Here is a 23927-nt window from a genome sequence, read left to right as displayed (position 1 = left end):
TGTTACTGGTCCAGGAAACACTTAGGAGCAGGGCCTCATATCCCATAGCCCAAGATGATGTAGGATTCCATGTGTAGATGAGGATCACATTGAACCTCTTCCCCTTGCTTCCTTATTGCTGGGATTACAAGAATGCACCACTATGTGCAGTTTATGCAGAATTGGGGAGGGCACATAGGGCATCCTGCATGCTAGGCAAGTTTCCTAGCCCCGCAGTAGAGATTTTGAGCCACAAGCTTTCATACACCAAGCAATAATGTGCCTAAATTAAAAAGTAAATCCAGAAAAGCAGTGGGATGGGAGGGTTTATCACAGCCTTTAGTCTTTGCTGGAGCAAACGGATAAGGTTATATAAGATTGAAATAATATTATTAATACAGTTAATCTAATAACCTTGACAGGAACTATACATACTTTTTTAGTATTCATGGGTCATCTCCAAAAATCATTTAATTACTCAAAATCCTAAAGCTTCCATCTTGGGAGAGGAAAGCAAAGGGGACTAAGAAGCCAGCTGAGACAAAGCTGCCTATAATACATGTGACAAAATGTTGATATCATGAATCTACAAATAATTTAGCGGTTTTAAAAAAGGAGATTCACAAAAGAAAAGTTATAGTTAATTATACACGAAAAATAATCAATTTCCTTAGAAATCAAAGAAATGGAAAATAAAATTGTAGTGTAAGTGGGCCCTCCCTCCAAGGTCAGATATGCAAAGTAGGGAGGTAGTAATAGTGCAGGTTGTGGTTGGGTGATGGGGCCATGGTTAACAGAAGCCTCCAAAAGGCACGCCCTTCCCTACCTGTCCCTAGGAAGTCACAGTCAGGCTCCCGAGCAGCGACCTTTAGTTTTAGATCATGTGCCAAATATGCAAAAGCCCCTGAAAGGGTGTGGATTCCAGCATCTTTTAATAAGGGAGGGGGTGACTTAAAACAATCTGAGTGTCCCCTGGTGGAGGGCAACTGGCTCAGCAAATTTCCAAGTCCCATGGGAGCCATGTAGCCAATAAAGGCAGTCCTGAGGATCAATACTTATTGATTGGGCAAGATGTCCACAAAGTATTGTCGATTGAATACACCAGGTTACAAAAAGGATATCGATCAGGGCTGGCTAATTCAAGGCCATAGGAGCCAGACAAATGGTAGCCGCAGAGAAACACCCGAGAGGAGGATGAAGGGGTGTGGGGCAGGGCGGAGCAGCTGTTGATGCCCTGGGAGATGCTGTTCCCTGTGGTATAGGGATCGTAGAAGGTGGCACTTGGTCTTTAAAACAAACAAACAAACAAACAAACAAACAAACTTTGAGCTTGTATTTATCAGCATTTTATAACTGCCCAAATGAACCATTTTGCATCAAACATCTTTAACAGAATTTAGGCAAACCCATGAGGACCTTAGTTCAGATCCCCAGAACCCAAATAAAAAGCTAGGTGCAGCAACATATGCCTGCAGTCCCAAGCTGGCAGAGAAGGGTGGGTTCCTGGAGTGCGCTGGCCAGCCAGTCCCCCAAGCAGTGAGCTCTAGGCTCAGCAAGAGACCTTGTCTCAAAAGATGAAATAAAGAACTGTGGAGGAAAATACCCAAAGTTGACCTCAGGCCTCTGCATATGTGAGAACCCGAGCACACACGTGCACGTGCACCTGTCTCTGCAACCCCACCCCATACACAGAGCACAAGCTGTCAGAGATTACAAGAGAGGCCACACTGGGCTTTGAACCAGATAATACAACTCCACAGTCCAAACTGAGTCCGGTCGGTGATCCCATAATGAATCAGAGTTTGGGTGCTAAGAGATAACTGGTCTCTTGGGGGCCAGGGGCCTGTTCTCACAATTCTCTCTCCTTCTGCAGAAACCGGCAATTACACCTGTGAGTTCTGCGGGAAGCAGTATAAGTACTACACACCCTACCAGGAGCACGTGGCCTTACATGCCCCCATCAGTGAGTTCCCTCTCCAGTCGGGGGATGCTGAGACCTGGGGAGGCACAGGGGTTAGCCATTGGACAGGACTCTGGAGCCTTGCCAGGGAAGGTATCAGTAAGGTGAACTCGGGTCTGGGCTATCAGGGTGTCTGGGTTTGTCCTGGGTCTATGAGGTAATCTATGAGGCAGAATAGCCTAGAAAGTCTGCTCAGAAACCAACTCAGAAGAGCCCTCTCAAAGTAGCTTAGGGGCTTGTCTCTCACAGCTTAGGGTGTCTAATAGATGTGACTTGTCCAGGGACTGCAGTGGGCCCTGTCCCTACCTTCTCCACACACCTGCATGTTGTGGATTTCCTGACTCCAAGCACACCCCCTTAGTATCTATCTTGGGATGTAGCTTTCCTTCTAGTAGATCAAGGGCCAACCTTGCTGATGGGAGGGTGCCTGGACAAGACAGCCCAAGCGGTAGAAGCTAAGGAGACAGCATGCTTAAGGTAGGAGGCAAAAGACCTGAAAACCAGGCCCAGGGATCACAGGCTTACTGGAGACCATGATCATTCCTTACTTCTCTCCTGACAAGGACGGGAAAGGACTCCATGCCCCTCCCAGGGAACATCTCGTCTTCCATTCTCCTGATGCCTGGAAGTCTACCTGGTGGCTTCCTGGGTGTCTTTCTGCAAATGGCAGCCAGGGGAAGGTCTATCCCTAAGTGTATGATCCAGAGGGCCTCAGCCTTTCATTCACCCTTTCCTGTATAGGTGGAGACATACGTTGTGATGAGGCAGGACTTACACGACTTCTGGGGCAGTAGGGTGGGGTGTTTAGGAGCCTCTGCTTTGTGTGGACATCTCACTGCTTAACTATGAAGATCATTCCCCATTCTAAGAATGGGAAGAGTTGGGGAGAGGGGCAGCTTACGGGGTTACAGCCTCTAAGCCACTGTCTGTGATGGTCCCAGGCTTTCAGCAGCAGCATAAGCAGGTGGCTTCCCTGAGGGTATCCAAGTAAGGGGAGAGGCATCCACTGCTCAAAAGGGTTGCTTCTCAAGGAATTCCTCCCTGCTGGCAGAGTGGTAAGGCCGAGGGACACACCTCTTTGGATGGCAGCTTCAATCCTGTGTTTGCACTGGGCTCTGGTTCTTGGACTGGTTCTGTTTTGGGCTGTTGTGTGACTCCTTTGCCTGGTGAGCTTCTCTGGGCCCAGGTTTCTCATCTATGGGAGTTCTTGTGGTCTTTGTATCCCAGAATCTGGACTGACATCAACAGCAGGAGGTGACATTCAGGTAGGCATCTACTGTGGCCCTAATGCATACCATATGGCCAGACCATGGGGAGGGAGAGAGTGTGTCAACGGTTCTACTGGCTGGGTAGCATCCTGTCCACTTGATCTCTACTCCTGATGCTGTTGCCCAGGCATTGGGGCTGTTTGTGGGTAGCTGCTGCCCAGTGCCAGAGAGTATGCTACCTAGAATGCATGTGGAGAGAGGCATGCTCACAAGACCTACGGCAGCGGGGTCTCAGCATCTATGCCACTTCTTCTCTTCCCAGAGCATGTTGTTCTGCTCACTGTGTTAGTAAGATGGGATGTGGGCCCTGAACCCCTCCAGGCAGCTTCAAGCCTATCTCTCCACTCTGAAGCCGTGCATCACATACATTGGCAGATGATGGGAAGAGGAGCACCACTTTGCACCCTAACTTCTCTGCTATCTCAGTGCTCCCCTTCCAGCGGACTCCCTACATCTCTTTCTTATTTTCATTTAGTTTTTCTCTCTGCTTTAGACTCTCTTTTTCTGCATCTGTTTATTGAATGTGTTTTTCTGGTACTTACTTGCTGATGTCTTCTGGGGATTTTAGAAGCACCTTTTTAAAAAAAAAAAAAAAATAGCATGAGATTTAGGTTAGTTTCAGCAGAGAATGGTTTCTCCAAGTCTGGGCAGGAGACAGTACTCTCATGATTGGATCTGTTGTAGGGCTGGCTTTGGGAGAGGTAGGAGTTGAGTGTGAAGGTGTGATTGAGTAGTAGCCATGGCTGAGGATGTGTCCCTGGGTCTGGTGAGAATCCAGAAGGCTGACTGGGGAAGCTCTCCTGAGTCCTGTGTGTGCACTTATGTCTGCTTTTGATTTCACTCACAAAACATTTTGAAGACTCATGTGTGTTATAATATCAGCTCCTTTGTTACTGCTGATGGATCCCCCACTGTGCAGAATCTGAGTCTGTTTGATCACTTACCTGTTAGCTTGGGTCAGTTCCAGTTTTGGGCTGTGAATAGAGCTGTGAAAGGCTTTTGTGATGCTGTCTGTGGGCTTGTGGGTCATTCCTCGGAGGACAGATTCCAAGGGATGGAGCTACTAGGGAATAGATTTGCTTCTTTTTTATTATAACTGACAAACCATTTTTCAAATAGCCCACAGGCTCCCCATGGAATCCATGGCCTGGCACGGTGGGGTGTTAGGTGCATCGGGCAGTCTGCTTCTGGTTGTTTTAGTGTGTGGACAGTGGCATCTTGTGGATTTGACTTCTATTTCCTGGTAGCTGGTGATATTCATGCTCTCTGCATTGAATTACTGTCTGTCTTCTTACTTTAGTCTGGAAAATATTTGTGTAGATGATTTTCTAAGTCTGGAAAATATTTGTGTAGATGATTTTCTAAGTTTTTTTTTTTTTTTTTTTTTTTTTAAAGTTTGGTTGTTTGTCTTTTCATTGGCTGTTGAAAGTCTTGTCCATTCCAGTTGGCCCACATTCCTCGTCACACGGGTGTTTTCTCTGGCAGACCTGGTAGTTTCTATGCAGCACCTACTGATGAGCAAGTGACTGTCATTCATGAAGCATACTTTATCATTCCTTTGTATAGTAGGTGCTTTCTGGATTGTTCCTTGGGTATCCTTGCTTGCCTCAGAATGGTGAGGCTCTTGTTTGTTCTGGTTAGAAGTGTTCCAGACCTTATTAACATCCATACTTAGGTCTGCAGTTGAGTTGCATTCACCTGTGACTGAGGTGAGGCATGAGGTTGCGCTTATTCTGTATAGACTGTAGTCCTCTGACACTGTTTTTTGGCATTACCTTTCCTTGTTCAGTGCCTCTGTACCCTGCTGTGACTAGCTGAGTGTCTAAGGGTGAATGGCTTTCTTTTCTATTGACCCGTTTTTCTATCTTCATACACACATCGGTCTTATTTATTACAGCTCTTTAGGAGATCTTAAAACGGCTCTTCTTAGGTTTTTTACTTTATTCTTCTATTTAAAAAAAATATATAGCTCATCCAGGAACTTAATTTTTTCACATAAATGTTATAACAATGATGAAGAAAGGTGAGGAGAATAGAGGAAGAGAGGTACCAAAGAAGAGAAGGAGAGGGAGGAGGAAGACTAAAAGGAGGGAGGAGGAGGAAGAGGCAAAGGAGAGAGGAGGGGGAGTGGGGGCAGAAAGAAAAATCAGTTGAAATTTTGTTTGGGATTACATTGAATCTGTGGATGAATTTGGAGAGTGCTGGCATTCCAGTGCTGTTAGATCTTTGGCCCATCCATGGCTATGATGTTGGATCTTTGGCCCATGCATGGCTATGATATTAGAACTTTGGCCCATCCATGGCTATGATATGGGAACTTTGGCCCATCCATGGCTGTGGTGTTGGGTCTCCTAGCCAATCCCTGGCCAGAGTGTAGCCCTCCAGGGATCTGGGACTTCTTTAGTTTCTCTCAGACTGTGTACTCCTCAGTCTTAACACCTGTTTCATTAGATACTGTGTGACTTGTGATGCTACTGTAATTCCTAAACTTGAATTTCCAGATTGTTCCTGCCGTTGTATAGGAGCAGCAGAATTTTGTGTTCTGGATCTGTATCCTGCAAGTTTATCAGTTTGTTGTTTCTCATAGGTTCCTTCTCCTGTAGATCTCTTGCTCATGAGAAAGTGATCTGCTAATAAAAACTCTCTCCTTTCTGGCCTTCATTCTTTCTGATACGTAAGGGCGTTATGCTCCTCAGAGCCCTGCTTTAGGGTGTGTTACAATGTTGAATGGGAGAGATGAGTATGTGCACCTGCCTGCTCCCCATCACAGGGTTCAGTCTCACTGTTTGGTGCCATATTGTCATCATTCCCTGTTGTATCAGCTGCAGCAGATTCTCAAGGGCCTCGTCAGCTCAGGCCACCCTTCACTTGGAGCCTGCTGGAAGTTGGGCCTGTAAATTAGGGTTATGTGGCTTTTTCTTCTGTTAAGATGATCATGTGGATTCTTAACAATTTTTTTGGTAGAGTAGTGAATGGCATGTTTTTTTTTTAATGAATCATTGTGCCTATGTTTTATTAAGATTGTTGAGAATATCAGAAAATCAGAGTGTGGCATGAGCCGAAGAAAGTTGGACATCCAACATTGGGATGTCTCTTCTTTGTCAAAATTTGTTTCAAAATAGTATATATTTGATGTATACAACTGGTTGTATATACACACACCTATACAGATACAGAAGCACACACTAAAGATGCCGCCCCAGTGCAGCGTTTGCAGAGGAGCTCTGAATTACAGGATATTAGCATAGCTTGAGCACGTAACTTTCTTTTAAGGGCATTTTTCTACTCACTTCGATACAAAATTTCTCTGGGCTTTTCCTGACATTTAACTAAAGTCTCCCAAGGGCAGGAAACTACAATCTTAGATTAGGAATGTGCCCTGTGACCAACCAATGGGGTGTTACTAAGGATCTTTTATCAAGAGATGAATCTTTAAAACACAAAACACCACCAGTGAAATATGTTAATCCTATCACAAAGTTCCCACTATTTGCAGAGTAAAAGCAGTAAGCTTTGGTCCAGGGTTGCAACAAAATTCAGATAATGAGTATAAGTCCACAGTCACCTTGTGCCCTTTTGTCATCCCTTACTTACCATATTTCCATCCCCCAGCAGTCACCAGTCTACCTATATTATTGTTTATGAATTTGCATTTCCAACATATGTGGACTATGACAGAATATGCTTCATCATTGAGCGCTAGCCTGCCTTTCTATAGTTCACTCCTTTCAGTGAATGAATACAGCCATACATCACTTAAGGACAAGCACCGTCTGAGAAATGCATTAGGGTATTTTGTTGTGCAAGCATCAGAGTGTATAATTTACACAAAATAAGACAACTGTGACCTTTTTTAAGTGGTATGACATTATGGAGTCTCTACCATACACTGTGGTCTGTCATTGACCAAAGCACTGAATGGCAAGCAATATATGATAGACATCATCCAGCCTTTGTCAACTTACTCTTGGGTGGATATTTAGATTGTCTCCACCTTGGACCTCATGCAAATGGAGCGGCCATAACTATGTGTACGAGTCTTTGTGGTATGGCTAGATCATCTGGCAGGTATGTGTTTGAGGACAGCTAGCTGTTGAGGCTGGCAGAAAGCTCATTGGGTAAAACGCCGGATATGCAAGTGTGAGGACCTTAATTTGGTTCCCCGGCATCCACTTACGAGCTGAATATGGCAGCTCATGCTGTTGATCCCAGTACTGGGGTAGGAATGGAGAGGAGTACCGAGTGCTTGCTAGCCAGCCAGGCTAGCCACAACAGTGAGTTCTGGATTCAGTGAAGACCTACCTCAAACATGCTACTACTAACACTGCCAACAGCAGCACCAACAATAATGTGGAGAACTAATTAAGTGATCTGAGGTTAACGTCTAGCCTCATCTATCCCAACAAGGCATGTCTCCTAATCCTTTTCAAGTAGTGCTATCCCCTGATGACCAAGCATTCAAATGTATAAATCTATGGGGGCCATCCTTATTCAAACCACCACATTCTACTCCCCGGCCCCCATAGGCTTGTAGCCATATCATAAAGCAAATTACATGCAGTCCAACATTAACACAAACTGCAAAAACAATAATGTAGACAACTAATAAAGCTATCTGAGGTTGACCTCTGACCTGCATATGTACACACACAGATGAGTGCACCCTTAACACACATGTGCACAATCACATACATATCCACAGATTAGCTATAGTTTTTAAAGGTAAGTTAGCCATTGTAACTCCAACTAGTGCCATGTTCTTCCTATAATGTCCTTACTAATTAAATTAAATTGATTAATTAATTAATTTATTGTGTGTCATAACAACTCTGTTTTATAGAAGCAGTTTCACAGAAAATCCCCTTCTCTTCCATTTTCTAAAAAATTTATATAGAGCTGAAATTGCTTTCTATAAATACTTTAATAAAAATTCAACACTTATAATCTCAAACCTGGCATTTTCTTCATAGGAAACATCATTTAGAAAATGAATTTTCTTTCTACATAATTATTTAAATTTTCTATATTTAATTTTATTATATATTATATATTTATATTTATTAAATACATAATATATAACAATAATCTAGTAAATTTAATAAGTTAACAATTAATTTATTAAAATATAATATATACTAACAAAATATAATTAGTATATATTTCTATTTATTAAATATATTATAGTTAAAATATAAAAACAAGTAATTATTTCAAAATTATAATTGATTTTAATTTAATTCTGTTGTGATCAAATATGTATTGTTATTTCTGATCTTTGGAATTTATTAGTTTTGTTTTATTTTTTATTTTTTTTTTAAGATTTATTTATTTTATGTATACGAGTACACTATTGCTATTTTCAGACTCACCAGAAGAGGGCATTAGAGCTTATTACAGATGAGCCACCATGTGGTTGCTGGGAATTGAACTCAGGACCTCTGGAAGAGCAGTTGGTGCTCTTAACCACTGAGCCATCTCTCCAGCTCTAGTTTTGTTTTATGGTCAACCAATTGTTTGGTCTCTCTTTGCTGCATTTTCCATGTTTATTTACCAAAATTAATTATGAATAAGAGTGTGATTTTTTTTGTAGTATCAATTAGGCAATTAGGTCAAATTGATATTGTTCAAGTCTCTCTGGCCTTTCTTTACTTCAAAAAGAAATTGGTTTGTCTTATCAAGTACTAACCCAAAAGCCTCAGAAGCCTCAGCTGAGTTTTTCCATTTTCTTTTTAAGATGCATCCAGTTTTGACTAGTTGGTTTGGATGTCTGCTGTTAAATGTACACACGGTGTCATTGTGCTTTGAAGAGCTGAAGTATCACTGTAAATGGTGCAGTGTTCTTTATCTCTCATATCAGTTCTTCTGTAATCTTCCCTACAATATATTATGGCTGCCACACAGAGGGGCTTTTCTACTGATGTTTATACGGTGTTTCTTTCCCCCAGACTTTTGTTTGGTCTTTTTCTGCCATTTTAAGTATAAAGCTATAGCTAGTTCTAACTTCTTTATCTGCTGTAGTAATCTGTGCTTTTCCCCTTCTAGAATATTTTAAATTTTTCTTTTTAAGCTTCAAATTAAAAATGGAACATATAAGCCAGGAATGAGGGTACATGCCTTTAATTCCAACCCTCAGGAGGCAAAGGCACAGGATTCTCTGTGCATTCAAGACCAGTCTGGTTTACTTAGTGAGTTCCAGGCCAGCCAGGGCTACATAGAGAAACCCTGTCACACAGAAAAGGAACATATAGTCATGGTACAGTAAGTGTTAAAGTAAGCAGAAAATAGAACTATTTCCTTTTAATCGAACATTTTAATACATTTACATTTAATATAGCTTATTGACAGGATTGGATTTTATTTGCTACTATGAGTTTCTTTTCATTCATATTGTTCATTTTCACCCTTGTTTTCTTGCCTGTTGTGGTACTAATAAAGTATTTTCAATTTATTTTGTTAATATTCTGCTATTAGCTCTTTTTCACATTGTGGTTTATAGCATGCATCTTCGATGCATTATAGTCTATCATGAATTTAGGTCATAACCATTGATTCATCTTTTCAGCCCTCTGAAACCTTGTAAGTACTAACCAGTAATACTAGTTCTTACCAACCTGGTTTTTGCTGAGATTCATCAACTTTGACCAAGAGATTTATATTTTTCTTCCCTAATTTCTTTTTCCTCTCCTGAGACTTTAATTGCATGTTTATTAGATGCCCAAAAGTGCTTACAGTCAGTTCAGTCAGTGTTTATTTTTTTCAGCCGTATTATTCCTCTGTGCTTCAGTTTGCCCTGCTTTCAGATTCATTAATCTTTTCTTCTGCAACATCTAATCTCTACAAATTCCTTCTTAATAGCTCTCCTTGATCTCTGTTACATTCATAGTCTTCTTTAAACCTTTGGGTACTGGGTACGTCTAATAGCTGCTTTAAGGTTTATCATTCATAATTTTATCATCAGTTTTATTTCTGTTTTTTTCTGATTGGTCTTTCTTTTGATTTTTAACTACATTTTTCTGGTTCTCCTCAAAAGTAATTGTTTTATGCTGCACATTGTAGATGGTATGTTGTGGGCTTAACTAGGTTGTATTTTCTTCCTCTGAAAAGCATCTCCTCCTTTCTGACAGATTTTCTTACAGATCAGCTTGACACTTCATAGTTTTGTTTTGAGAAAGGGTTAGAGCAAGTCCAGAGTCACTCTTCTTCCAGGGTTACAGTAGCTCTTCCAAGGCAGAGCCGTTCTGCTGAAGTCATCATGCCTTCCCCTTTCTGGCAGGTGGGACCAGAAAGATCTCCTAATCTTGTGCAACTTCTTTGAAACCTCTGAGCGCACGCATGCACACACACACACACACACACACACACACACACACACACACACGGCTGTTTTCTCTGTAGACTCACTCTACACAAATGATTTACAATTCAGCTAAAGCCTTTAAGGAAGCCTCACTGCACATTTCTGGAATTCTTTCTTGGCTCAATTATCTCTTCTTTGTTATTCTGTCCTGCCCTATCTGGCCTCATCACAAGGCCTTGCCTGGATCTCTGTCCGTTTGGTTTAGGTTCAGTGAGTAGGTATGCCCACAGGGCCCTACTCTGTCCTACAAGCTTATTATCTCCAGTAGAGTTTTGGGAATGACCTGAGACTCCCCGGGTCTGCACCATGGATCACACACCTATTGATGAGGGCTGCAAGCTTTGATTTAATTGTCATCAGGAACTCCAGTCCTGTCCCAGCAACTGTATCATGGCCAGAAGTCTTCTTTCCAGACTGTAAAGTTTCACCCGTTCCCACCTTTAGCCTTCGTGCACAGGATTCCTTGGCTTCACCTCTGCCTTAAAGAGTGTAGAGACAACCCACGTCTCTCTAGCCTCTTTTCTCTGATTCTTTTTTTTTTTTTTTTTCTTACCTGGGTTTTCAGCTTCCTACAGGAGAGACTTGGCACCCTTTCATTGCTTAGGCATGTTATGAATAAAAATCTCATGTGTATTTCTTACAATGGGAAGTAGCCAGTCTGTCAGAGATGCTCATCCCTAGTGCAAGCCCAGGTAGCAGCTCCAGGCTGATGGTGTTCCATATGACGTCAACATATGGTTGGGTATATGGGCAGACTGGTGGGTAATGTCAGTTGGGAACCTGCTGGGACCCATCCATGCTCAGGGTCAACCCATTGAGTGACCCTGAAGTAGTGACCAGACCTTTACAACCCCATCTGCTTTGTCCTTTGGGGCAATAGGAGTAGAAGGAGAGCCTAGTGGCCCTGTTACAGTCTCTTGTTGAGCTTCCTACTTCTGGTGCACTCAACCTGGGTATTCCAAGTTTCACTGTTCTGGCTCTTCAGTGCATGCATGGGTGAATGGCCTGAGTTGTCTCCATCACTCTCTGTGATTCTCTCAGGCAATGAGGTCCTACACTCAATGCATGAAGATAGGGGAACAAACTGGACCACTTGGGCCTTTAGAGAGCAGGGTCATCTGTGGCCACAGCACACATCACTGATGGCAGTCAGTTCCTGGAAAGGAAGAGGTGATGAGGTAGACGAATGGTCAAGAAAGGCACTTTTAAGGAGGGCTTCCTGAGGAAGTGCTGTCTGGGTGTAGCATGTAGGTCTAACAGTCACAGTAACATGGGATCAAAGGAAACAGCCTGGACGAAAGCCTTGAGCTCAAAGGAGAACAGGTGTTAGAGGAGTTAAGAAAGTGAGGAGCCTTAGCAGAATCTGGTGAGGCGAGAAGGCCCAGGTAGGGCAGCTGGAGCGAACAGATGATTACCTTGGTTTATTGAATCAGGTGTCTCATAGGTGCCCTGAGGTCCCTCCTATAAGGAATGCCAGGATTGTCACAGCAGGAATCAAATGTGAAACAATCCCCAGACATGACAGCAATAGAGACAGGTCTCTGAGGAAAGCAGCTTGCCAGGCTCCTGCTCATAGACTCTGTCCTTGTACCCAGGGTTCTGGATGTGTGGATTAGTGTCTCATGATTCATGGAGGGTATCTATGATATTCCTAGGCCTCCTTGAGGCTTATGAGATCCCATGTCATCCAGCACCTTCTTCCTGGGTGTCCTTGAGAACCACGTTAGAGCTCCTCGGCCTTAGTTTTCCTGCCTCTAAGCAGGACCATCAGTAACAACTTTCTTGTGTGGAGCGGTTACTTTTAAGGGTTTCTCTCTGGCTTTCTAGATGTCTCACTGAATCCCTGTGAGGCTACCCACACAGAGAGGGCCATCCTGCCTCATCAGTTGGGTTAGGCAGGGGGAAACTATGTGCCCTGTAGAATTGGGAGTCCAGGACTGTTGAGGCCAGAAGCCCTGGAGCTAGGCTTCCATGATGGGCTGGCCTCTCCGGCCTCAGTATAGGCCTGAGAGTGAGCCTCCAGCCCTAAATTGTTCCTCCCGATGGGAGACAGTCAACAGTCAGAGGTGTTCCCGGGGCAGCAACACACTGTTGAATGTGTTGGGAGAAACCATCACCTAAGCCATCCTTCCTGTTTGACTCAAGTTAGAAAGAAAGGGAAAGCATGTGAGGTTTCCTTTGCCAGTATGAGCTTCTTAAGCTTTCCTCATACCGAGGCCCTGGGACTCTCCTCAGCCATGCTGGATCATGTTAGAGCTGTGACTGAATGACTCTCCTTCCTGTGGCACAGCTGGCCTTATAAAGACAAGCATCTCTGAGGTATGAGGCGTGCTTAGCCCCTGGTGGAAGAGAGCTGTGATTTGCACGGGTCCTGGATTTCTTGGGTCTTGGCTTCTGCATCAGTATGAGGAATGACTGGAAGCTGAGGGCTGCAAACCTTTTATCTCAGCCTCTGACATGGACGTTTGAGTCTCCCGACTTCCAGAATGGGCATTGCACTGAGAGCCGGATTGTAACAAGGACCTCCTTCATGGAGCCAGAAAGCCAAATTGCTTCAGAGCAGTGACCCAGGCCCCATGTACATGTGGGGCTCTCAGGATGGTACTCACTCCCGGGGTTTCTGGAATCCCCTCTCTGATTGGTCCTGTTCTTTCCGTTGGGACACATAGCTGTAGACCTTCCATGGTCTCATGAAGCAGGCCTCCCTTGCTTCTCTTCTGAGTGAGTCACTTTAGGCCCAGGCTCAAGGCACTCTGCCCACCCAAGACCACCATTCTCAGGATATGAGTAAGGAAGGAACCTTACAGGGAACAGGCATATGTCTATGACAAAGGCAGGCTCCAAGTCTCCTAAGAAGAGCAGTTCCCAGTTTTGTAGAGCCCACTTCCTTCCCCACTCCACTATGCAGCCCCAATACCACCTTCTGCTTCTCACCATCGCTTATGAGCTAGATTCCCTTTGCAGGAAAAGGGCTGAGAAACAGATTTGCTAGAAAATGTTCTTGGGGCTGGGGTAACTAGTCCAGATTCCCCAGGGCTGAAGATGTAGACCCTCAGAGACTACACGGAGGTGATAGGAGCAAACAGGAAGCTCTGAGCATGAACCAGAGGTCAGGCTTCCTAAAGGTGAAAGGAAAACAAGGGAAGATTCTCGACTTTCGAAGGTTCTCGGGCTGGGCTCCTCGTGGAAGCTTGAGCCCTTGCTTTCTATAGAATGAGGGCAGGTTGGGCAGAGAGGTGTCAGAGTGGGCATTCAGGGACCCGTGGCTGAGAGGCCACTTGCTCGGCAGGCTCCAAGGGCCCTCAAGGACTGAGAGCATGACCCTCTCAGGTACCGCCCCCGGGTGGGAGCCGCCGGAAGATCCAGACACCGGTTCTGAGTGCTCCCATCCAGAGGTCACCCCATCTCCACGCTTCGTGGCAGCGAAGACCCAGACAAACCAGTCGGGGAAAAAAGCTCCAGCCTCCGTGGTCCGATGCGCCTCCCTTTTACACCGCACCCCTCCAGCTACCCAAACTCAGACGTTCCGAACTCCAAACTCGGGATCTCCAGCAAGCAAGGCAGCTGCAGGTACTGACGGTCTTTATTACCCACACCTCCCTGCTGTTCCCACCCACCACCTGCCATAGCTGTTCCCCTGCAAGAACAAGACTGGAATTCCCATTATGCTTTGGTACAGATGGGACCCATGGCCTCTGGCAACCTCTGTAACCCTGGCAGACCAAGTTATAAATCTCAACTGGAGGGTTGGTTATACAACAAAATTTGCAAACATTTTCAAAGTAATTTGATGGTTTTCCCAAATCATGGCCTAATGGGTTCTGTTTTATTTGGCCTTTGTGAAGTTTAAAAGCCTTTTATTAAAGATTAATAAGAAGTATCTGAACATGAGAAGAGTCTGTGTAGAAAGAGGTTTGGGTTTCTGGCTGTGTTGAGACATCAAATCTGGCTCCTGGGCCATGTTCCTGCAGGGTAATGGTTCATGCCTCTTTCACAGTAGGTGTTTGCACTTTCCCTGTTCCACAATCCCCACTCCCCCCTGCTACATCCCTTTCACAGTGGTCCCATGGCAGGATGGTAGGTATCATTTTTTATTGTGACCACACTATAGTCTGTGACCATCAGCCCTGTATGGACCCCTTGGCATGGGCTTTCAGTTTCAGTTTCAGAAAACTATCTCAAGCTATTTCAGCATAGAAATGTTATCCATCAGATGGGGCCGGCTGACTACAGCTCTGCCTTGTGGGCTCCCATTCCCATGAGTTTACTCATGAAACCCTCCAGGAGGTAGAGGGCCAGCAGGAAACCAGTGGATGTCAGCTCCAGAAGTTTACAGGCCTATGCAAAAACGGGCCGTGGCTCCAGAAGGTGACTGGGTAGCAAGATCCCCAGTGATTATCTCTTCCAAAGTAGAAGATATACTATGTGCTAGGTACCAACTTCCAGGAGTCCTGGGATGACTTGCATGAGAAAAGCCTTAGACCACCTACCCAGATGATGGTGCTATACTTTCTGAGGCTCTGGGTCTTTCAATTGCTTTCAGGAGGTCAAAGATATCTTAAATGTACAGAATGTTTGCATTGAGGGTCAGATGAATGAGCCATCGAGGTCATTCATTGGTAACCTAGTATTCATTGGTAACCTGGCTAGGTAATTAGTTCTGCTTGCCTTTCCTCTGGTTTAAGAAGCTAATTTGGGCCAGGCTGTGGTTTTGTGTTTACTGTACTTATATTTCCCAAAAGGAGGGGAGTCGGCCAAACTTAAATGTAGACTTTTCAAGTGCTGTGTATGACAGTTGTGTTTTTGCCTGCAGGTAGGAGGCTAAGTCAGGAGGATCAAAAGTATAAGACCTGCTTGGGCTATAGAGTGGGTTCAAGGCCAGACTAATCAACTTTGTTAGACCCTGTCTTAAAGTAAGAAAAGGGGGTTGGGGAGATAGCTCAGTGATAAGAGTGATTGTGGAGGCCTTGCTTGGGGTTCCGTCCATGGCACCTTAAAAGAATTAGAAAGATTGTCCACTCTGGTCTCCTGGGTGGTAGACATCGACTCATCAGATTGTAGGTCATGGCTTTTTTGACTTTACTCTCTTCTGAACTTTGTGGCTGAGTTTTTAAAGGTCTGTAGCATCTGCAGAGCAGTCTGTGGGGACTGGCATTTGTCAGTCATTGAATGTCACTATCTGCAGGCAAGTGTCTAGCAAATCATGGGCACATCAGCGGCTGCCTCTGTAAGACTTGGAAACCCTGTGGTGGATCTTACTTGGGCAAACCATCTGGTCAGGTCCAAGGGCACCAGGTTAGGAGCAGAGGTGGCAGGAACAGTGAAATGTTGCGTGTGACAGGTGGAAGTTGTCACTGTCATTATCTTGGAGAATACGGCTGTTTGTGTGCAGGCAGACATGCACACATGGATTTATATTTTACCTGAAATACCTACCTGCCTGTTTCCCTGTGAGCAGAATAAGGCAGAGAAATGCATATCTTTCTTCTTACGGGGGAGGCATCTACCCCAGATAAAGCCTCGTATGCTATCCTAGTGGGGCCAGGAGCCTGGCAGCTTCAATTTCCTTCTCTGCCTGTTGAGTGAGTAATACTGCACAGCCTCTTGATGTTGGGAGGATTATCTAGTATTCAGTTAGTGCTCAACAGTGTTAGCCCCTCACCCTCTGTACATAGAGACTGAATGGGCTTCTGTCAGTTTACGTGCTGTCTGGAGGTACTCAACCCAGGCTGTTAGGGACACAGAGGAGCTTGTTCCTTACAGTGCCCAAAGGCCTCTACAGGGTATGGGATTCTTGTTGGGTCAAAGCTACCTCCAGAAAATGAGCTGACATCCTCAATCCTCATGGGGGGGGGAGGGGGGAGGAGGAGTGTAGCATCAAAATCTTTCAGAGAAAACAAGAAAGTTCATTGTAATGACTCGTCCTTACATATATGGCCCTGGAGTAGAAAATGGGGCCCTGACCTGTTTGCCATCTTCATTTCACCAGTGTGTCCTTGGGCAGGTCACCCCTTCCCTCTCCATCCCTCTATCTCCCAGACACACATTCTCTGAGCTCCAGGGGCCTCCTGCCCACTCGACCCTGACAGACAAGCTGACCATTCCCATGGTACATCACCCCCCCTCTCTGACTCCTCACAGCAGAAAACGCCTTCAATCGTCGAGTAGAAAGCAAAGCACAGAACCACTTTGAAGAGACCAATAACAGCTCGCAAAATTCCAACGGTGAGTGTGCCTGTGGTGTGACATGTGACATCACGTTTGGGCTCTACTCTAGTGTCACCTCTCACAGAAGAACAGGTACCTATGACTGGGGTCTTCTGGTGCATGGTGGGGCTTGATGGGAGAGGGGCTGGGTAGGGAAATAGAGAAACAGCAGAGCTTATGAGAAGCAGAAGGAACCTTTGTATTTGTGGATGCCCTTCTGGGGCTGCATTTTGTCCTTTGGCCCTTGCCAAAAGAAGAGAGGGGAACTTCCTTAATCACAAACTCGGGCATCAACCTAGCCAGCCCAGATGGGTAACCCTAAGAGAGTCATTTGCTAAGTTAAGAGTAATGTCATACGGAGCAGCTTTCTATCCCGGAGAGGCAAATGGGGTGCAGTAGAGATACTGGAGCCAGAGCTCCCAGGTTCTGCACCCATACTAGATCTCCAACCTCAGAACAGATCCCCCTTCTAGATCCTGCAGTGCTATGGCTTGGCCTGAGAGCTCCTGGTAGTGTTTGCTGCCACCTGGTGGCTGCCTTGTACTGTATCCTAGTGGCCCAACTCCAGGGTTTATTTAGCCTTGGCAGGAATATGGATGGTCACCAGCAATCCTTATCTTAGAAAGAGATAGGAAGGGTGTATGCACAGTGATGGCCAGGACAGAAGGGGACAGGCCTTCTGCCACTGTGAAGTTGATGTCATTGAATATTAGGCCTGAGTGAATGCCCCCCCCAGTGCTGACACTGCCTGGTATATACCAGTAGTGGGTGCACCTTGGCCACCATGGGCTTCAGCAAATGGTTAGGAGCACAGACACCAGAGGGAAGCTTCTGCCTAGTAGTAGACCCAAGCTCTCTCGAGCTCAGGTTTGACCTCTGCTCTACTGGCTCCCATAAGTGGCCTAGACTTAACTCCTCCTCGGCTGGAAGTAACTTAAGGAGCATAAACAGCGCCAGAGAACACAGGGGGGGGGGGGGGGTTGTTACATTGGACGTCATTTGCCTTATTTTACCTTGGTGTAAACCAGGCAGTTGGCACAAGTACTACTTGGGTTCTCACTGTGATCCTCCGAGCTTCTGTAAGGGGTTGGTCTAAGAGGGATGGCATGACCTGCCTGGGGCCACAGAGGATTAAGTGGCAGGCTGGAGCTAGAACCAAGGTCTCCGGTCATGCCCTGGTCTCCCCACCCAAGCCGTGCTGTACCCCCTACACCTCTCCTGCCACCAGGGCTAACGTTTGTGTAGGGATGGCACTGTCATGGGCTGCTGCTGCTGGCAGCCATCATTTCTTGAGCACTTACAACGTGGCTAGCATGTGTTCAGAGCTTTGTGTGTTGTATCTGTTTTCACCCTTACCACAGTCCTGTAGGGATAGTGTTCCGGTTACTCCCACTTTCTGCATGAGGAAACTGAGGCTCAGGATAAGTCCATTGTAGCCCCAGGTCCCCCAGATTGCAGGGGCAGCCAGAACCCTCATACTCTGCCTGCATTCCACTTTGTTGCCTGCCAGATTGGAGGCTTGCCAGCCCCGCTCTCTGGCAATGCCAGACAGTAGGAGAACTTGCCAGAACACAACCAAGTGGCCAAGTGTATGTCTACGTGGGCATCATACCTGAGCCACAGAGCCTCCCTGTCAGAGCACCCTAAGGAAATGGCCCTACCAGTATCACGTGACACTGTCTTCTCTGATGACTGTGCCTCTCTGCCAGTACCCTCTCACCCACCTTCCCACACAGACTATGTGCCCAACGAGGTGCTGCCTCCACTGAGAGGGCCCCCTGGCTTACCAGCTGTGATGACATCACAGCCCCAGGACTGAAAAACACTTAGCTGAACTGTTTCTCTTTTGCAGAAACTGCAAGTCCCCTGATTTCCAACCCTTTCCCTCTCCTGCAGAGTAAGTGATGGTCCTCCTGGGGGGTTGAAGAGGGCAAGGCAGGGCAGAGAATGACTCTGCTGGCCTCCCTGAGGTATAGACAGACCTTGGGCTGCCCTCAGGGTAACTCCAAGTAATAGCCTTGGGAGGCTGCTGAGGAAGGGCCCCAGAGAGTGGAGAGAGGTGCACGGGTAGGTGGAACCCCCTTGAGCACACAGGAGGGGGGACAGGTTACCCACCTCTGGTTATCCAGACAGCCTCAGGACTTCTCTTCAAGCCACTTTCCTCCCTCTCTTCCCACCCCCTTCTACCTAACAATGTTTTCTTTCTTTCCTCCCATCATCCTCTTTGCCAGGCACCAGTGTGAGTCCTGGATACTCTGAGCTTTTGGTGTCGGTGCACCCTGTTCTGCTCAGCCCATCCTCTTGCTCCTCCAGTCATACCCCACTGCCTCAGTTCCTCTTCTCTTTCTCTTTCTCTCATTGCTTCCCCCTCTCATCATGAGTTTCCTTGTTCATCTGTGCATCCATTCATTTGTTCCTTCTGTGAGCAGTGACCCTCCTGTGGTCTCACGGGCAGAGGGTTAAGCTGTGAATCCCAAGGGACAGACTCTGTTTCCTGGGAGTTCTTGGTGCCTGGATGTTGTCTTTCCCATATGCTCAGAACAGTGCCTGCCACGGAGTAAGCACTCAGTAAGCAGCAGGCCCATTGAGTTAGCATCCTGTATCTGTGTGGCTGCCCCTCTCTGTGCTCCTGCCTCTCCTTAGCCTTTCTGTCTCCAGGATAGTGGCAGGCCAGTGGACAGGCTGGGCCCAGGGCCCCAAGTATGCACCTGGATCCCCACCTTCAAAGCTGCCTGCAGCCCAGTGTCAGGGTGCCCGAGTATGGGCCACCTGTCACATGCCCACCTGTCTCCCCAGAACCCTACACGTGCGGCGCCTGTGGGATCCAGTTTCAGTTCTACAGCAACCTGCTGGAGCACATGCAGTCCCACGCAGGTAAGGCCAAAAGGGCCCCCAAACACACAAGTGGAAGCAACCAGCAGAACCCGCCCAGATCACACACACCCTCCCCACTCCACCCATAACCAGACACACACATCACTGCCACTTTCCGGGAACTTACCTTCTGGGCCCCAGCCAGCTCACCCTTCATCACTGGCTAGTCTGAACTCTGGCATTTCAGCTCTTTCTCAGGGTGGTTTTGGGAGGAGGGAGGAAGATGGGCTTCCCAGAGGTTGCAGGCCAGAAAAGGAGACCTGTAATTGGGTCCAAGGTGAACATGAGCTGATGGTAGAGAGGCCAGCAGTTAGGTAGATTGTGCTTCCTGTAAACTCACCATTTCCACCTCTCCAAAGCCCTGGTTCTCAAACTGGAGCTTATGAAGGAGCGAGCAGGGAGAGGTTGGGGCAGAGGGAATCCACGGGCTACTAGGGCTAGGACCACTCTCCCTCACAGGCTCAGCCATCCACTGCCAGCCTTCACCTTTGCCATGGCACAGCACAGCTTTCCAGTCAGTATCCACAGACATTAATTACAGTGGCACCAGCTTCTGGTCAAATTCTGCTTAGTCAGAATTACTGTGTGTCAATAAGGAGAGTCCCCAGGCCCCAGCACTTCCACAAACAGTTACTATGTAGCCACACAGGCATTGCAAGAAGCCTGCCTAGGGACTTCCCATGTGGGTACTCAGGGATTCAGATCCCTTCCCTCTTACAGTCCTATACACCCTGGATACTCAGAAGCTTTAAGCTCTGACTGATAGGTGTGGGGAGAGGCAAGGGGTTACACAAGTGACACAGATCCTAAATGCTGTCTCTGTTGGCACATGACCATCCTAGGACTGTGGTGGAAGGCTCTGTTCAGTAACAACTCAACACTTTGCAAAAGGAACTGTGCATCTGGGCAATGGGGCAGCTAGTACCTGTCCATCCAGATAGATCTTCTAGAGGCATTTGAAATAACACATGAAGTGGGGCAGTGGAACACACCTATAATCTCAGCCCCCTGGGAACCTGAGGCAGGAGGATCACAAATTTAAGGCCTTACTTGGAGACACAGACCTCGTTTCAAAAAAAAAAAAAAATCAAAGAAATGAAAAGTAGTATTGTATGAAATGTGTGTGGTGTATGATGGGGGCTGAGTAGTTGACATAGTTGTTATCATTTGTGTCCCCTGAGGTTTACAAAGCTTTCAGGTAATCTTCCAGATTGAGCCTGACTAGCTCAACTGTCTAGGTTGTCTCACTCACTGTTTTGTTGCTGGGAAGAGACACCATGACCACAGCACCTCTTACAAGAGAAAGCATTTAGCTGGGGCTGGCTTACAGTTTCAGAGGTTTAGTCCATTATCATCATAGCAAGGAGCATGGTGGCACACAGGCAGATAAGGTGCTGGAGACGTAGCTGAGAGTTCTACATCCAGATCCACAGGCAGCAGGAAAAGAGAGACACTGGGCCTGGCTTTGGTTTTTGAAACCCCAACACCCGCCCCCCAGTGACACACTTTCTTCCACAAGGCCACACCTACTTCACTAAGCCACACCTCCTAATCCTTCTCAACTAGTGCCATTCCCTGATAAGCAAGCATTCAAATATATAAGCCTATGAGGGCCATTCTTATTCAAACCACCACATTCCACTCCCTGGATCCCCACATTCCTAAAGGTCATGAGACTTCAGGCAGAAAACTGTCACCTTCTTTAAAGCAAGGACACACAGACTCCTGTTGCCTAATGTCTTTGCCTCACATTTCAAGTGTCTCCAATCTCCTAATGACTCCACAATCAGCCAGTGATGGTTCAAAGCATTTACGCATGCCCTCAATGGGAACTTACAGCCCTGGAGGGTGGTAGCCATGGTCCCTTTCTTTGGGTACCACGGCTGGTTCCTGAGCCTTACAGCCCAGCCTCCCAAAGTTAACCATGGTTAATTCATATTCATTCATACCCTACTTTCTGTCTGTCTCTATTTGTCTCTGTTTCTGTTTGCCGCTGTCTCTCTGTCTCTCTTTCTATCTCTTTGTCTCTGTCTCTGTCTCTGTGTCTCTGTCTCTCCTCTCTCTCTCTCTCTCTCTCTCTCTCTCTCTCTCTCTCTCTCTCTCTCTCTCTCTTTCTGTGTGTGTGTCCTGCAGAAAGTTGTAACTAGGTGTGAGTTTGGATATGGGTGTTTCCCCATCATTCTGGCAGATAGCAGACAGAACTAACTATAGTGATTCAAGTCCAGACTGAACCAGGAAATGGCCTCACTGTCCACCAGCATCTTGGCTTGTTCAGAGTCTTTTAGGGGCTGCTTTGTGCTGGTCCAGCACAGCCAGAGAATGCCTTCCCCGCAATCCAGTGCAAAGCCAGGTGGAATCCCAGCCAGACTGAATCAGGATTAAAGGATTGGCTTCATGGAGGGAAATTAAGCATTGTGAGCTGCACAGTTCACAGTGCCGCTGATAAGGGGATCAGCCTCGAGTAACACCAATCTCATTAAGAGCCTCTGAATGACACAGGCTAATTCACACTAGTGAACTTACATGCTGAAGGGAAACTGTCTGGTCTGGTGACAGGTCAGGAGTGGGACTAGCAGTCACAAGGCCAACTATAGTGAATGGTAGTGAGTGCTTGCCATGTGTTGGGTGCTGGCCATGGGTCAGGTGTGTTGACTGTGGTATAGGAAACTACAAATGTTGACATTTCCACCCCCTATATAAAGACCTAGAAAACAATCTCTGGCATAGCTCATAACTAGCGTCATTGCAACTGATACTTGCTGCTGGGTCTTGGTCTGAGAGTTTTACATATGTTCACCATTTAACTCTCAAAGTAGCTCCCTAAATGCCACATTAATTCCATTTCACAGAAAAGGATGCTAAAGAGCTGGAAAAATGACTCTTAGTACAGTGTTTGCCTTGCAGGAATGAGGATCTGAGTTCAGTTCCCCAAATCCACATAGAATGACTAGGCATGGCAGTGCACACTTGTAATCCTAGCTGCGGGAGGCAAAGGGAGGTGAATCCTTAGGGCTCCCTGGCTAGCCAGCCTGGCCTATCTAGTAAGGTAATGCCACTGATAGAGTCTGTATCAAATAAAATGAAATAAAATAAAGCGGGTATGAGGGGAGCGGCCCCTAAGAACAACAGTTAAGATTGTCATCTGGCCTTCACACATATTGGCATGCACACACACACCTGCATATGCTCACACACATACCAAGAAAAAGGAGTCTGAAGCAAAAGTGATTAAATTCACTTGTCAGGGTTATCAAATCAGTGATAATTAGACCAGGATTCTCACTCCGGGAATGAGCTCCGTTTAGATTGCATGGCCTTTAACATTTACGCTGGAACTGTGGTCTACCCTGTTGGAGTCAGTGGACTTGACCCCTCAGAGCTGGGCCCTTGCAGCCCTCACCAGTAGGGGTGGAGAGCACAGTTAAGAGGTGCCCAGCAATGTTTGCAGAGAATAAATTAAATCAGTGGTTCTCTGTTTTAGACTGGGGAGGTGGCCAATCCTGATTTCTGATCCCTTGAACCACTTCACGACTTCAGAATTCCTCTTTTCCACTGTAAGAGTTTTTCAAACCTTTCCTCCCAGAGATGAGGGCTGCAGAGGTGATGTATTCAAAGACTGTGATATTTTCTATAGCCTAGCCTGACCTTACTCCATCACCTGTTGGAGGTACAAGTTGAGTATCCCTCTTCTGAAGTGCTTGGAAGCAGAAGTGTTTCAGTCCACACATTTCAGAGTCTGGGATATTTGAATATGTAGAGAATGCAACCTAACTATTCTCATTCCTTCCCTTTCTCAGCTTCTGCCAACCCCCCACTTCTCTCCTCCCCCCAAAAGCAGTTCCTCATGGTCCGCCTGTCTGGTTTGTTTTGTGACTTACTGAATTTAACTACAGCTGTCTGTGTGACCCTGGGATTAGAATTATCCATTGGATCATGGTGAGCTTAGCAATGGGCAAGCAATTGAAGATGATTAATTCCCACCACCCAGGGTCTATTATAGCTAACAGTATAATAGTAAGGGACAGAGCTCCACAGCCCTTCCCACATCCATGGCTGATTGTTGACAGGGACGGTCTTCTATAGGGTCAGTGCAGGTAACCATAGCTGCTCTGAGTTTATGACTATAATGGTTGTGTAGTGCCTAGAAGGTGACATTTTTCAGCCCTTCTCCCTGTCTTTAGCTCTTCCATTCTTCCTGATCCCTCATCCTCAATTTCCCTGAGCCTGAAAATGGGTAGTACACTCAGATATCACTTATCCTTGGTACCCTGGACAGCCATGA

The 23927-nt window shown here is 46.2% G+C and overlaps 1 protein-coding gene across 7 annotated transcripts in view; it reads left to right on the top strand.

Annotated features, from left to right (window-relative positions):
* The window catches only part of Znf618 (zinc finger protein 618), a 167790-nt gene that overhangs the window by 134127 nt on the left and 9736 nt on the right, over positions 1–23927 (top strand). For 3 of the 7 annotated variants that reach the window (XM_076934827.1, XM_034502813.2, XM_076934826.1), the window contains 5 exons: positions 1853–1942; positions 13895–14134; positions 16706–16789; positions 18624–18668; positions 19568–19645. In XM_076934827.1, the coding sequence (XP_076790942.1) occupies positions 1853–1942; positions 13895–14134; positions 16706–16789; positions 18624–18668; positions 19568–19645 (537 nt within the window). The remainder of the gene's footprint in view (positions 1–1852; positions 1943–13894; positions 14135–16705; positions 16790–18623; positions 18669–19567; positions 19646–23927) is intronic. The other 4 variants (XM_076934828.1, XM_034502814.2, XM_076934825.1 and 1 more) reach the window with 3 other exon arrangements.

This window comes from Arvicanthis niloticus, chromosome 5, assembly GCF_011762505.2.
Source record: "Arvicanthis niloticus isolate mArvNil1 chromosome 5, mArvNil1.pat.X, whole genome shotgun sequence".
Lineage (NCBI taxonomy): Eukaryota > Metazoa > Chordata > Mammalia > Rodentia > Muridae > Arvicanthis > Arvicanthis niloticus.
This window is presented reverse-complemented; position numbering and strand designations above follow the sequence as displayed.